A 16,548-nucleotide genomic window follows, 5' to 3' on the forward strand; every position below is an offset into this window, starting at 1 on the left:
ACATTTTCCAATTAATCATTTGATTATTAGATTGCTTTGTATGTCATTAATCTATAACAACAAAGTACATTTCTTTAAAATCAGTTTAATAGCCTAAGAAGATATAATCAATGTGGAATATGAATAAATTCCTTTTTGAAGTACTATTGATGTAGCTCCTCATCTACACAACAAGCATCTGTGTTTCCATAGCAACTTTAACTGTCACCTTTTTAGATCAAAATTGATTCCCAAATCTTAAATATACTTTACCGTTATAAGGAGGGTGTGATCTACCTCATTTGATGACAGAAAAGTAGAAACATTATAAAGAGGAATTAGATGAGGCTTTTATTTTCTACAATATTTCACAGGAAAGACATTGCAGGTGTTGATATGCCCTATGTTATTTGCTTTTCGACCCCGGCGATATGTATATAAATCTATACGTCACACTTTACACTCAGAAAACATATCAACCATCAGGGTCTTGTGATGTGCCCCTGACGCTACTAACCATGTATGTGTTTCTAACACTGTGTCAAATCGAAATTGTCACAGTTTCGTATCCAACAGAACGCACATTGGATTGACAATGTTAATTGCTTTAGTTTTGGACAATGACAACGTTGAAATTTATTTTCTCGTGTCAGAAAATGCTTGGTCTGTGCTGGTTAGTGCATCTAATGCACTTAGGCTTGCGTTGCCAAGGAACAGTTAATCCTGTCGTTTGCTACCTACGTCAATGTACACTGTACACATACAGTCCTGATATGCTGCATGTGTTTCATCTGCAGTTCTATCTTTTTAAAGGAACTAGCATCTTAACATCATATAGCTAAAATGCTATGTTTCTCAAGTTTGTCTCAGGACTGTGGCAGTTATCTGATGATGACAGTTCTAAGTCTTACCATGGAGCACATCACATGACCCTCCATGGTTGTTTTGTTTATTTTTCAAACATCTCCTAATATTTAAGTGGTCTAGCCTTCCTTAATATGTCTATGATCGACTCCCAAATGACCTTAGTTTAATTGCTATAAATTTGTGTATTGCTTCGGGTGAGAAAGAAGAACCAGGAAGAGATTAACAAGGAAGACTACGCATCTTGTACAATCATTCCCATATCAAATCCGCATTGGCATTTAATATATTCAATTAATTGCCGGACTTCCATTTAAACAGATTTAACTTTTTTTCCATGATACCTCTTGATTTATTTACACCTGTGCACAGCTCACTTGAATTTTCAATATCTCAACATGATTGACAGTTTTAAAATTAAATAGACTAAAGGCCCACCCCCCCCCCTGTCCCTCTTCCTACATCTCCCCTGACAGCTTTGAAGATCTGCAGGTAGGACTATTCAAAAACAGACAGACCGATATAAGGAAACATTGTACTGCTTGCTTGAAATTTACATTGAGCAGCAGCAATGATCTTTTCATTGTGATCCTACCTGCCAAAGTTGATTTCTGTGATGCGTCTTGAGTTTCACACTCTTCAAGTAGGGTTTCTTCCGCCGTAACAGATGCATATGAAGCCTGCAAATAAAAAACATAGAAAATATATCTTATGATGAACTGAAACTTTAGACTAGAGGGAAACGCCTCCCAGCGGTTACTTGCCTTGACCTCCACCCAAAATAAAAGGGTTCTTGTACTCACTATAAAGAATACCCATGCCAGATATGAGCTTTGTTATGTAACACATTTTGATATATCATGTTTTAAAGGTTTTTGTATAAGGCTTTAAAGAATATGATCTTTGATGACCCCAAATGACCTTTGACCTCCACCACAAGCAATTAGGTTCTTGTATTCATTATAAGGAAGCCACAAAATACAGCCAACAAAGTTTCCTATTTTGAAGATCTTTTTACCCCTGATGACCATATATGAACTCTTGACGTACACCAACTTGTAAAGGGAAAACTACATAAGGCTATCCTACAGTGCATATGAACTCCTTCGATGTTCAGGTTCTGGAGATTGTTTGAGATTTCACATTTTGCCCTCTGCTGACCCCAAATGACTTTTTGACCTCCACCCAAACCTATAGGGTTATTTTTACTGATTGTGGCCAAATATGACAACTGCAGAGTTTGTTGATCTTAGTCTGCCTATGATAAGTAACCAAAAGAACCTCAGTTTTCCTATCTATCGACTGTCAATTTACACCAATTTTGTCTTAAGGTGATATAAGCAACTGATTCAAGCATATGTGAATGTACCCATACTCACTTCACACTGCATGTAATCTAACGGAGCATGAATTTAGAACATTTAAAACTCATTGAACTATTTTCTGTAAAGCTCAAGATTATGTTGTCACCTTGTAATACCTTCAACAGTGGAATATTTATCATAAATTCAACACATTTATAATTTAGTCACAATATGATCCTAACTTCATAAACTCAAGCTTCTTGTCTACTGGTGGTATACTGGCTACACACACACTGTTCTTAAGTAATAATTCACTTACTTAACTTAATCATACTTTTAGAGCACATTTCACACTTTCCCAGATCGTGCGCCCGGTATTGTCTGATCAGTAAATCCGGCACATGATCCATGGGTCTGATCTATCATGAATCGGGATGTTCCGTAGCTATCTGTAGCAACCCGTACCGATCCGGCCTTCGGATACGTTATTGAACTTTTTTTACAAAAATATGAGTCTAACCTACAGATAAAAAACTTGTAGATGACCCGAAGCAACCCGTAGACGACCCGTAAACAATATTTAGCAACCCCATGTAGTGGACCTAGTAAGCCGTGATCACGTGATCTGTTGGTGCTGATATAGGTACGTATTGGTACATATGGAAACGGATCGTGTCAAGTATTGGTACGTATGCACTACGGCTGATACAACTTGCTATGGGTTGGATCTTCTTGTGACGGCTTTGTAATAACCCATCATGGATAAACATCCCGTAGAAAGCCGTAGTAGAACCCTAAGTTCTCTGTTCACGGGATAGACCGGGAAATATATCTGTAACAATCCTTATCAACCCATAACAACGCCGTAGTAACCCATACTGGACCCATATCAACCCGTCCTGGATACGCATCATCGCCTTGCGCTACAGATCGTTCAAAGCTGTAACCCGATCTGGGAAAGTGTGAAAGGGGCTTTACCAATTCTTGTTGATTCAAGGCTTCCCTAGTCTGTTTCAAGACCTCTTGTAAGGCCATGGATTCTTTGGCATATTCCAGTTGAGACTTCACAAGTTCATCTTTTGTAGCTCTCAGACTTGATTTAGCCTCTTCCAGCTCCTGTCATACAGTGAAAAAGACAAAAGGGACGCACCTCCCAGTGATTACTTGCCACATATTAAAATGTATATTAGCATTGAAGTATCTCGTGTCTGAAGAGAACATATTCTCCAAGTTGACAAATTTCTTCACATTTAATCTAGGCAGGCTGAACTGGTAAGATTTTGATCTTTACTTGATGGTGTGTTTATTGCAATATTACTACCTGGCTCAGAGAAGTCACATGTTCGATGTAAATTAGTGCAGAGAACTATGATCTCTTTCAAAAGAAACCGCCAGGAATTGTGGAACAACTGTTCTAAAAAGAGGAGTGTAGGCTTATCATATTGAAGGAAATACGTTATATTATATTTATTTGTTTGATTAATTTTATGTTTTGATGGTCAATAAATCCCATAATATGCTTTAATCTACTACATATTGTGCAATAGCACATGCAGAATTCCTCTGTTTAGTTTTGCTCTTTAATTTTAACTGTAACCAGGGGCGTATCCAGGATTTTCTAGCCCGGGGGGCGCGAATTACTATCTAAGCGGAGCGCCACCATCGGTTGGCGCGCAGCGTACAAGTAAATTTCTGGTTTTGATACCTCCCAGATCACCGGAAATGGCACTTCTCGGGCTTGAAGTGCCCAAACCAGATGAGAACCAAGAATTTCCCAATACTTTATTTTTCTTCATCCATAACCTTCTGGAAGATTGTCACCAGTCACACATCATTATTTTACACAGTTAACTGATTGGTGTACAAATATTAAAACCTCTTATAACAGCTATTATAAAACTTCGTTGAAGGAAATGAAAAAAAATACCAGATATTTCCGAAACCGAACACTATACACATCCACAGTTTTGAGGCTTGGAGGCTGTTCATCCATGAATGCCGTTTTCATGCTAATTGATACGATGTGCTATCTGCTGTTTGCTTTCAAAATTCGAATAATTGAAATGAGACTGAAATAAATAACTTTTATTTGTTTATTGTGCATTGCTCTACCAGTGGCGTAACGATGAGTCTGGGGGCTCCTGGCCCGAAGGGGCCCCCTATCAGGAGGTCCAAGCAAGGGCGTCCGCAGCCTGTGTACAAGGGGGGATCATTAGGTCATATAGGTGTAACACACTACTTGAAACTATCTAAGCGGAGTGCCACCATCGGTTGGCGAGGAGCGTACGACGATTTTTTTGGCAAAAAATACTCCTAGATCGTCGGAAAAGACACTTCCCGTTCAAGTTGCATTTACACATCGGTTATTTTGAGATCTCATGTCTTAGGATTTTGAATTTCAGTAATGCATTATGGGTCCGTATGTAATGAACATAACAAGAGAACGGTTGGTTGGGGGAAATCATTGAAATGTCAAATGCTTTAACTTTTTTTTTAATTTTTGATTTTCCAGGGGGGTGGGCAAGCGCCGCCCCCAACCTACTGTATGGAGTACAATGGAGTCTACTGTACAAATACAGTACCCAAACCTAAGCCGCGCATAGGCCTAACTTCGGCTGAAACACTGTCTTCATCTAAGCCTTATTTCCTGTGCTTTTGTACTTAACAGATACACCAAAGGCATCTTTATTCTTACTTTTTATTACCGGTATTATATTTATATGAAAGCCCTGCCTTCTTTTGCAAATGAACTCAGTTTCAGGTTTGTTGGGTGTTGTGTTACTGTTTAAGAATTTTTCAAAAAATTATATGTCCCGATGTTGTACTCAGTACAAAATTGGCTGGAATTGGGTTTAAATTATATACTTCGTGTTTCATTATGATAATAAATAACACAAGTAGCTCGATATACAGACATTAATACCCAATGAGCCCATGATCATGATGTCCGTATTCCTTATGACGTGAAAATATGTATATTGTCTTGTTCAGTCTTGCATGAGTTTTTCTTCCCCAGTAAAACGGGCCCTCCCTATCCAAAGACGCACCCTTTTTATGTGCATCAGTATAGCGGGGGCCACCTTTTGGTCAGGCCACCGGCTCAACGGTCCGAGCCCATAGGAGTTACGCTACTTTGCCCCACATTCTTTTCTTTTCGAAAGACGCGCAGTTTCAATTTCATAACACACTGAATGCTTCGATTCTCTATCTGCCTTCAGTTTAGAGAAGATCTTGAGATTTTCATCCCCAGATATCGCTAGATATTGCTAGATATCCATACAGTACAGTACCCTTGGGATCTCTTGGATTTTTCGGGGCCTGATCTTGGGAAATTGAAAAGCCGGGAGTGGTCACACACTATGTAGATTAGTGCACGACCTCTAGTCGTCTCTAATACACAACCCGATCACTTGAAATCGACGATGTGGTGTGTTGCCGGATTTTGTCAAGGACTTGGTACTACGGGCGAAGGTCATTAATTAAGTTCCGTCAATCATCGGGAAGCGATTAGAGTGGTTGCGTAGGGTTGTGGGCGCGCGTTTTCATGCAGATGGGAACAATCTTAAGTGGTGATGGGTGCGTCCTTTTCTTCTTTTTCGCTCTTTCTTCTTTTTCTTTTCCCTTCCTTCCTCTCCTTCCTCCTCTTTCCCCCCCCCCTCTTTTTCCCTTTTTCTTCTCTTTTTTTCTCTCCTCTTATTCTTACCCGGAGGGGGGGGGGGCGCCCCAAAGGCCCCCCTGATACGCGCCTGGTAACTAAACATTAGAACAATGTGGTTTAACTTCAGTTTAGTAGAGAACTTCCATATAACCAAAGGATACAACCATGCATTGCAATCTCTCTGAAAGATCTGCCATTTATATAAAGGGATGAAATATTTTTACCTACAGTGTGACAAGAGGGAGATGTGTAGGCTAGATGTATAGCACTTAAAGATTTAAATACAATAGGAATCTTGTACTTGTGATGTAAAAGTTTCACGCCTAGAAGGACTTTGTCAAATTTCCTCTTCTTGATTGTCTTACCTTTACAGGTTTTATTGACCTCACTTAACTTCAATTACCTTTGACCTATATTAATATGTAAAGAGTTAATGTACATCATATGAACTAAATATCATGCTTGTATAAAAATCTTGAGACAAAGAGCTGGTAATATGTTCATCATTGGACCTCTACTGTTTAACATCATAAACATTCCCTAATTTCTGAAAATACATGTTGTGTTTGCAAGTGGTAAACTACAAATTCACTTTAACACCACTAGATCAAACAGAATGGTAATCTTATTCATAATAAATTCTCATGACCCAAGTCAGGTAATTTGGTCATCATATATTTATAACCACATGTTATGAGAAGTCTAACCTCTTTCTGCTGCTGAAGTAATTCTTCCTTCTCATCCTTCAATGTCTTCAGTTTGTTCTCAGCTGTATTCAATGTATGTCTGAAGTCTTTGTCTGTTGCCTTCAATGCATCTTTTAATTGTTGTCTTTCCTCCTCTGTTGCCTTCAATGCATCTTTTAATTGTTGTCTTTCCTCCTCTGTTGCCTTCAATGCATCTTTGAAATTTTGTCTTTCCTCCTCTGTTTCATTCAATGTAACTTTCGATTGTTGTCTTTCCTCTTCTGTTGTCGTTAGTCTTTCTAACAGCTGTTGTCTTTCCTTCTCTGTTGCCATCAGTGCATCTTTGAATTGTTGTCTTTCCTCCTCCGTTGCCTTCAATGTATCGTTGATTTGTTTCTTTTCCTCCTCTGTTTTCTTAAGTCTCCCAGTCAGCTTTTGTCTTTCCTCCTTTGTTGCATTCAATGCAACTTTCAATTGTTGTCTTTCCTCCTCTGTTGTCTTTAGTGTTCCTTTCAGCTGTTGTCTTTCCTCCTCTGTTGTCTTCAACGTATATCTCAATTGTTGTCTTTCCTCCTCTGTTGTCTTTAGTCTCCCAGTCAGCTGTTGTCTTTCCTCCGCTGTTGTCTTCAACGTATATCTCAATTGTTGTCTTTCCTCCTCTGTTGTCTTTGGTGTTCCTTTCAGCTGTTGTCTTGCTCCCTCCGTTGCCTTCAATGTATCTTTTAATTGTTGTCTTTCCTCCTCTGTTGTCTTTAGTCTCCCAGTCAGCTGTCGTCTTTCCTCCTCTGTTGCTTTTAATGTATCTTTCAATTGTTTTCTTCCCTCATCTATTGTCTTTAGTCTTCCAGTCAGCTGTTGTCTTTCTCCCCCTGTTGCCTTCAATACATCTTTGAATTGCTGTTTTTCCTCTTCTGTTGTCTTTAATGTTCCTTTCAGCTGTTGTTTTTCCTCCTCTGTTGTTTTTAGTCTTCCAGTGAGCTGATATTTTTCATCTTCTGATTCAGTTAGTTTGTGAGAGGGTTCCTGCCTTTTGTCTTCTAATGCCCTTAGTTGATCTTTTAGTACTTCTTTGGTAAACTTTGAATCTGAAACAAACATATAAGATGCAAACATGGTTAAAGATTGTCTTCCACACAAGAGATTTAGTTATGTTAATAAACACAGTTCAATGTATCTTAATTATCTGTGCTGTACAACTTCCAAGAAAATATTGTCACAAACTTTCAGCAAATTTAGTGAGCTTACATTTTGGTTCAACTTTAGCATGTATTCGAGGTGTCACTTCAATCTTTAACTTGTCCTTATGTTGATTTTGGCCCTGCTTCTGAGCAATTGAACAAAGTCAAGGCCCTTCAATGATCCTCCAATATAGCAAGGATATTAAATTACAAAATTTCAAAGGAAAGGAAATTTCAATATTTTAACAATCTTATCTGAACATATCCCAATTCAAACTTTTGAGTATATCCCATAAGTTACAGACTTATGATTTCAAAGATTTGATTGTAATGCAAGACCTTGAACTTGCATGAAACATGCAGTGTGGAATACTTACACTTCTGAACATCCAAATTGGATTCTCTTTAACTGGGTTTGAACTACTTTATAGGCCATTGCGGTTATTGAATTTCTTGACAACTTATTTATCAAAATATTTGTATGAAATTGTTATAATTGAAGGTCATTTTCGTATCAACCATGGGTTTATTAAAGAAAGCAAATATAATGGCATATTACCTCAAATCGCATCTATTCTAAGTGTTGGCAAATGGTTTGCATGTTTTGCGATTCATAACATATTTAACTTGTGAAGCTTTCTGATATAAACATACCTTGAGCTTGTTGGTAGAGAGTCAATACTGTCATCAATTTACTAATTCCTTTGTCAGAGCATGCTGTCATTAAATAGTTGATGTCATCAGAAGAAACCTTCCCTGCCTCTCTCAGATGGTGCACAAGAGATGAAAAGGGTTTATCACTCTTTATAAAGCCCTTTGATTCCTTGGCTGGAACTTCAAAGTAGTCAAGTAGCTTCTTACAGTCATTTTTCGTAATCAATGACTCTGAGCACATCAGGAGGTTATGAAAAGTTAAGATGTCACTCTATAACAAAAAGCAAACAAAATATTAAATCAAATAAATATACTGGTGGTAGCAGACCATAAAACAAAATAGAAGTAGGAATTTGAGGCATTGAGACAGCAACACATATTTAAAGAAGGTATTTCATTTAGTATGATGAAGGTGTGTATGATGTGACTGTAATTTACATGAGTTCCTTCAACTACAATATTATATATTTATGCAAGAATAAAATAAAAGCATTTAAAGCTGACAATTGGATGGATTGATTGTTAAGTTGTACAGGTACATGCTTCTATACATGAAGCTGTATCAGTCAGATTGTTGTAGATTTCCTTAATGATGCCACCAACTTATAATTATTCTTGATTGGGCTAGACATTATTCTCCAAATTTAACCAATAACGCTATGTACATTGTGACCCATGTTTGCATGGGAATGTATTCATGGATATGGAACTACTTAAATTGTCTTCTACTCTGGGTAAGTCTGGGCAATGTAGGTGGTCAGTAACAATAAAACACACACAAATCACACTCTTCCTATCCCTCTTCTTACCTCTAACATTTTCCTTAATTATTAAAAGTTTTGTTTAAATGAGTTTAAATATTAATTGCTATGTCAATCATTGATACAGTGTTGTATTTCACGCAGTATTTTACTTACAGAAGATTCATTTATTTAATCCTAAAATCTTGCAACAGACTGAATGAGTGTGCTGAATGAGTACACAATATAATAAGAAGCACTATAGGCTGGAAGATCTGGTTAAATGCTTGTAAGTCGCACAGTTAAACGACATGTGCTGCAGCTTAAATGCCTGAATAAACAAGTCCATGTGCACTGCCAAGACTTCTTTTTAGATTGCTGTATACACTACATTGTATGTGAGGCTTCTGCACTATGAGCTTTACACAGCTTCATGACAAAAATGCATGTGAAACATGTAATTATTGAAAACTACTCGCAGTTATCAACTACTGTATAATGCTTAACCAAGTTTCCTATGTTACTTAATCCTGTTAGACATAATTTAATAGCACATGGTGTGGCCTGGTGATATTTATAACCAGAATGCAAAAATGAATAGTGGTTTCAATGATGTAACATTCAACTATTTTCTGCATGAATCTGACGTAATGCATAGTGAGGGTGTACAACATACTTGATATTAGTAATACAGTGAAAAGCAGTGCCATGTGACAAACAATAAATTCACAATTACACAGACTGTCTTAAAATGATCATTGACCTCAACAACAAGCTTCTTGTACTCAATGTAATAGATACATCAACATACTAAATATGACATCAGTCCTTGTTGAAATATTGTGTAAAACATGGTCTCACAATCTGACCCCTGGTGAACTCATATGACCATCGACCTCCGCCCACAACTTCTTGTACTCTATGTGGTACAATTACATACCAAATATGAAATCTGGCCAAGCTTCCCTTACGATATTATATTAAGGAAGATGTGTTAGTGTGGAGAGACAGGTAAGAGGGGTGTGAAGTAAATGTTTAGCATTTGCTGACTTCAAATGACCTTTGACCTCCACCAAAAGCAATAATAATTGGCTCCTTAAAGTTAATATGGTACATCTACAAACCAATGAGATATGTCCTTTCTTGCAATATCATGTTGCAATGTTGTCACGATTTGACCTGTTGTCCCCAAATGGCTTTTGACCTACACCAAAAACATTAGGCTTCCCGTACTCAATGTGGTACGTCTACACACTAAATAAGAATTGTTCTGAGCTTACCTTCTTGAGATATCGTGTTTACAAGGTTTTGAAGTTTTGACCTCTGGTGATCCCAAAAGACCTTTGACCTCCGCCAAAAACAACAGGCTTGTTGTACTCAAATGGGGTACGTCTATACACTAAATATGAGGTCTGCCCATGCTTCCCTTCTTGAGATATCGGGTTTACAATGTTTTCAAGTTTTGACCCTGGTGACCCCAAATGACCTTTGACCTCCACAGAAAACAATTGGCTTCGTTTACTCAATGTGGTACTTCTACACATTAAATAGGAGGTTTGCCCCAACTTCCTTTCTTGCGATATCGTGTTTACAAGGTATTGACAATTTGACCCCTAGTGACCCTAAATGACCTTTGACCTCCCCAAAAAACAATACGCTTCCTGTACTCAATGTGGTACTTCTACACATTAAATATGAGGTATGCCCAAGCTTCCTTTCTTGAGCTATCGTGTTTACAAGGTTTTCACATTTTTGACCCTGTTGACCCTTAATGATCTTTGACATCCACAGAAAACAAAAGGCTTCTTGTGCTCAATGTGGTACGTTTACACACTAAATATGAGGTCTGCCCAAGCTCCCTATCTTGAGCTATCGTGTTTACAAGGTTTTCACAATTTGACCCTGATGACCCTAAATGATCTTTCACCTCCACAGAAAACGATAGGCTTCGTTTACTCAATGTGGTACTTCTACACATTAAATAGGAGGTTTGCCCCAACTTCCTTTCTTGAGATATCGTGTTTACAAGGTATTGACAATTTGACCCCTAGTGACCCTAAATGACCTTTGACCTCCCCAAAAAACAATACGCTTCCTGTACTCAATGTGGTACTTCTACACATTAAATATGAGGTATGCCCAAGCTTCCTTTCTTGAGCTATCGTGTTTACAAGGTTTTCACATTTTTGACCCTGTTGACCCTTAATGATCTTTGACATCCACAGAAAACAAAAGGCTTCTTGTGCTCAATGTGGTACGTTTACACACTAAATATGAGGTCTGCCCAAGCTTCCCCTCTTGAGATATTGTGTTTACAAGGTTTCCACATTTTGACCGCTGGTGACCCCAAATGACCTTTGACCTCCACAGAAAGCAGTAGGTACAGTTGGTACAACTTTCCCTTCTTGAAATATTGTGTTTACAAGCTGGGAGTCACAAACGCACACACACACACTCATACTCCATCATGACATGAATGCATATGTTACGATATTCATCGAAACCAAAAAGGCCTTACATGAAGACCATTGTTCTTACACTGGTTGACATGTGGTATAAATGCTCTCTTATGCAATGGATAGCAATGATCATGTTTAATCCATGTTCATAACAATTGCATACATTACACTATATGCTTGGTGACGGAGCTCATAAATTGGGGTCTTCACTACAATTAAGTAGTGTATTGCATATTTAGACGATTGAGCAGGATATTGTGTATCGTCACTTCCACAAAGTGATGTCTATAATCGTTACTGTCACAAAATTGACAGGAATACACAGCACAGTAACACGTTACTTGCGTAGACTTTTTCAAACGTAGAAATCAAAACATTAAATGTTTTGACTCCATTTTCCTGCTTATTTCTATATGACCTTCATTATGAGTGTAGTACAACTAAACTGTACCTTTGGAATTTCTCAGGAATTAATCCGAAATTTGTTACTTATTGTTACTTATAAGGACTACATTACACTGTGCATTACTGGAAATCATTGGCCATCAGTGAAATGAACTACTTAGAATAAGAACTGACAAAAGTCCTCTCAACTGACTCAATTCAATCCATATTAAAGTAAAGCCTGAACTTAACTACAACTTTCTCTCCTCAAAAGTAATAAAAAATGATTTTAATGGCTTTGTGAATTTTGCAGTCTTTACTCTGTTGACAATGTGAACATAGCACCACAAAGTTAAAGTAAAATTTCCCCCACTTTTTCTGTAATTTGGACTCATTTGCATTTAAATAAACTGCAATACATCCCAAAATAGAAGCAAGCTTGTATCATACCATTTTATCGAGACTTTAATACTGTCATCAAATCAAGGTATCGTCACTGCAGTATTTGCCGTACATGTGCACTAGTGCCAAGCTGATTACGGCCTAACTTAAAATAAAAATATTGCCCTTACTTTTTCGTGAAATTTACCACATTTCATGGAAAATTGCACCTCTGGTGATCCTAACAATATTTTGCATTGATTATGTCACATTTGTATATTTGACACCCAAAATTATTGATAAAGGAACAAATACTTTTTTTTCTGAGCTGTATGCCATGCAACATTCATCTCGCATCACTTTTTATAGCATTGTTTGCCTAGATTTTCATTATATAGACATTGCCAAACAAAATAGCACTATTGAGACTTTTTTGCATTCACTAATGTAGTGAGGTGAAGTTTTGAATATTCAGAGCTTGGTACTACTTCTATATCCTCAAGGGGGTAACACTATTGACCAATTGCTGGACACCTTCTTCACCCTACATAATAGTATCGTACTGTAGTTAATGTAGTAACGGCATTGTATACATGTACATTACTCCGTCAGCTTGTAGGTAGTGATGCGAACTGTATCACTCCGCTGAATGGTAGGCACGCTAGCGTGGTGCATTCCAGACATTCTGAGCTTGGGTTTCCAAATAAACGAAAGAAGTAAAGTAAAAGTATCTTAAGAGAAGTCCAAGAGAAGGTAATGCGTTTCGATATGAACTAAGATTTGGAAGATAAGATGTTTCTATATGAGTTTTAAAAAAAGATAATCATATAACAGTTAGAATTTAGAAGTATTTCAAACCATAAATTGAATATTGTTGTTAACGTTACAGCTGTGTATAACGATCTGTATTGAATTTGTCTAAGGTTACCTAATCCACGAAATTTAACGTTAACTATCATTACGTATAATTATTTCATAACTTCATAATTTTGTCACATTGTATTGATTATCGGATCCTTAAATAAGTAAGTGACAAGTGTAAAGTATGATTTTATACATGATATTATATTAGGTGTATTAGGAGGGACATGAGATATGTTAAAAGGGTCGATGTTCATTGAATGGCCGTCATGTTGTTTATAGAGAACAAAGGATTTGTTACGTTATGTATACCGACCACCTGGTCCCATGTATAGATTATAGAGATATGATTTTGAGGATTTACGGATTATTAAGCTTGTTTCAATTTGATTTCTTTCACTGTATAGTTGTTTTATATGTTAACTCCTTTGAAGAATATGTACTTTACATTGTTTCATACTATACTTTTAAGTGTAATTGTGTGGTTATTATGTCTAATCTATACAAAGTTTCTCCTGGTCAATTGCCGGTGGATTGGTACTTTTATATTATTTGTGTGTATAGTTATTTGGTATAGGTTCTGTGTACACAAACATTCTATACTAGGCCGCTGTCATCCGTTATTCTGGATCCGCCACTTAAATGATCTCGTTGGGTTGGTGAGTACTTCGGTGGTTATGTATTGCAAGTTGTTGAGAGTCGAGATCCCAAATGATAGCCACTGTGTATTACCATCGAATGTAAACGACTTGAACTCCTGGTTAAGTTGATTCCATGAATGCACGTTATCATTCCTGTTTCTAAAACTATATATTACCAAATGTTAAGTTCATTAAAGTGTATTGTACCATTGCATGATATTGAGATATAGTGTGTCATCAATGACATTTAAGCTCGAGGTTATAGTCTTATTGTTATAATTGAGGTGTTATATGTCATTTAGATTAATGTTGTGACTTTACCATAATACTATTATTCATGTTGAAAGATACTTTTAGTTGTGACATAAGAATGTGATTTTGATGTTCTTGTTCATGTTCATGTTCGTGTTTGAATTGCGGGTATTCATTCTTAAATTGTATATGTGTTGATGTTATTGATATTTCATAGATCAATGGTTATTGTCTAATAGGATGCTATGTCAGATTGAGTGTTTTATGGCAAGTATTAATATCATGTTATATTATGGTATCTTTTCCTATTCTCATGTATATTTAATTTACACATTTCAGAAGCTGCTTTTCCTCCCTTACTAAATACAAAGAAGACGTTAATGATAATATCGGAGTGTCGCCTTTATTGTTGTCACCGATCTTTACCGACGGGCTTACCCATTACATCCCTCTCCCGTTTGGCCGCGTCCAACACTAATACCAAATTTTGACAGCTTGTAAGCTCAGAAAATAAGAAAAAAATTCTTTCCAAATTTTGGGTGTTGCTCTAATAGTGCAAAGTGCAACAAGCATCCAATGCCCTAAACTTTCATAAAATTTTCCACCATTTTGATCTTCCTCTTAACAAACAAGTAATAGTTGTGTTCTTAATAAAATTTCGCATTAACTCATAAAAAATTTGTAAATATTAGCAGCCTGTAAGCACAGAAAATAAGAAAAAATATTTGCCATATTTTGTGTTGCTCTATTATTCCACTTTGCAATAAGCATCCAATGGCCTAAATTTATGGAAAAAAACAATTGCACACACTTTTCCACCATTTTGATCTCCCTCTTAAAAGATACAAGTATTAGTTGTGTTCTTAATAAAATTTTGCATTCACTAATACCAAATTTGTAAAGATTAGCAGCTTGTAAGCTCAGAAAATAAGAACAAATATTTGCCAAATTTTGTTTGTTACTTTACTATTGCAAAGTGTAAGAAGCATCCAATGGCCTAAATTTTTCATAATATTTTGCACTCACTTTCCACCATTTTGATCTACCACTAACAAACAAGTAATAGTTGTGTTCATAATAAAATTCCGCATTCACTAGTATCGATTTTGTCTATATTTGAAGCAATGAAGACTGAGAAAATAAGGAAAACAAATTTCACTTTTATGTACATTGACAGATACACTTCCAAGACAACCTTACCAGAATCAGCAAATCCCAAGGAAAAAATATTCTTATTTTTCTCTAAGTTTTGCAAAGCAGATCTCAAAACATGTTAGAGTGTTTTCTCCTCACTTGTTGGCATAGAATGATACCCAATTTGTTAATCTTCAATCAAAGGATTGCTTAATTAAAGTGATAAATAGTCCTAATTTTAACCATAGGCCTATAAATCCTGTATGAGTACTGACTGTGTGATATTCATATACTTCTCCAGTTCCCTGGGTAACCAAAAACAATCTGTTTATGTTATAACTGATCCTGATTCTCCTGGAATTATCAGGAACTCTAAAAGAAGCCAAGATATGACCCCCAGAGATGGAAGAATGATCCCCAGAGATGGAAGCATGACCCCCAGAATGAGTGTAAACAACAACTTGTCTACTCCCACCATCACTCCATAATATAAATATTAATCCTTTCTCTTCACTGACTGTTATACTCAGTGCATATATGTACTGTGTGTTTGTATATTTCTGTTCTATTTCTCCCTCACTATTACACATTAAAGCTCTCCCATGGTCTGTACAGATAAACAGTTTAGTATTACTAACTGCTATATCATAGGGCCATTCTATTCCTCCTTCAAATCCTTTTAAGGGGATTGTCTTTTTTATTTCCAATTCTATCGCATCTAAGACAATCATCTCATTGGAATATAAACCGACATAGACTAACCCATCTCTGGTTGTCATACACCTGGCTGTACCGTTAAACTTCCCTTGATTGACCAGACCGCCATTACTACTATCGTACAATGCTATCGTATTCTTACAACACGTTAAAAACAGACGATTATCCAGTAAACAAACAGACCGCCATTCTGAACCAAACTCGGTAAATTCCTCAGAATAATACGGCTCTGACGTCAATAATAACGGTTTTTCTTGAGAATCAGGAAATTGTAACATAAACAGATCAATAAAGCTGCATTTTGTCGTGTTGTTATATCCAGCGACAGCGAAACGGCCTGTATCTAGCATGTCCATCACCGACACATTGTAGCTATTTTGCACCGTGAATCGTGGTATCGTTGTATGCACTCTGTGTGTGTAAAGCAAAAAGTGGAAAGTTAGGTCAGGGTTGGAAGGTTTTATCCGTGGTAACGAAGAATTTAGAGTTGATTTTTGATCGAAGGAATGTCGACGAACACCGGTGTGAAGTTAGATACTTATTCCCCGTTCCTCGTTTAAGCTAGGATTCCATAAGCACGGATACGGAATGCGGTTGCGGCATTACTTCTTTCATGAGTGTAACGGGACCACGAAAAAGCTTTTGGCCCTAATCCA

General features: G+C 36.9%; 1 protein-coding gene across 4 annotated transcripts in view; it reads right to left on the reverse strand.

Annotated features, from left to right (window-relative positions):
• LOC139964460 (uncharacterized) overlaps positions 1 to 16,548 on the reverse strand; it is a 123,095-nt gene that overhangs the window by 12,650 nt on the left and 93,897 nt on the right. For all 4 annotated transcript variants that reach the window (XM_071966044.1, XM_071966045.1, XM_071966046.1 and 1 more), the window contains exons 3-7: positions 15,451 to 16,303; positions 8,324 to 8,594; positions 6,513 to 7,576; positions 3,126 to 3,263; positions 1,439 to 1,523 (exon numbers count right to left, since the gene is read on the reverse strand). In XM_071966044.1, the coding sequence (XP_071822145.1) occupies positions 1,439 to 1,523; positions 3,126 to 3,263; positions 6,513 to 7,576; positions 8,324 to 8,594; positions 15,451 to 16,303 (2,411 nt within the window). The remainder of the gene's footprint in view (positions 1 to 1,438; positions 1,524 to 3,125; positions 3,264 to 6,512; positions 7,577 to 8,323; positions 8,595 to 15,450; positions 16,304 to 16,548) is intronic.

The sequence above is a fragment of the Apostichopus japonicus genome, chromosome 23 (genome assembly GCF_037975245.1).
Source record: "Apostichopus japonicus isolate 1M-3 chromosome 23, ASM3797524v1, whole genome shotgun sequence".
In the NCBI taxonomy this organism is placed as follows: Eukaryota; Metazoa; Echinodermata; class Holothuroidea; order Aspidochirotida; family Stichopodidae; genus Apostichopus; species Apostichopus japonicus.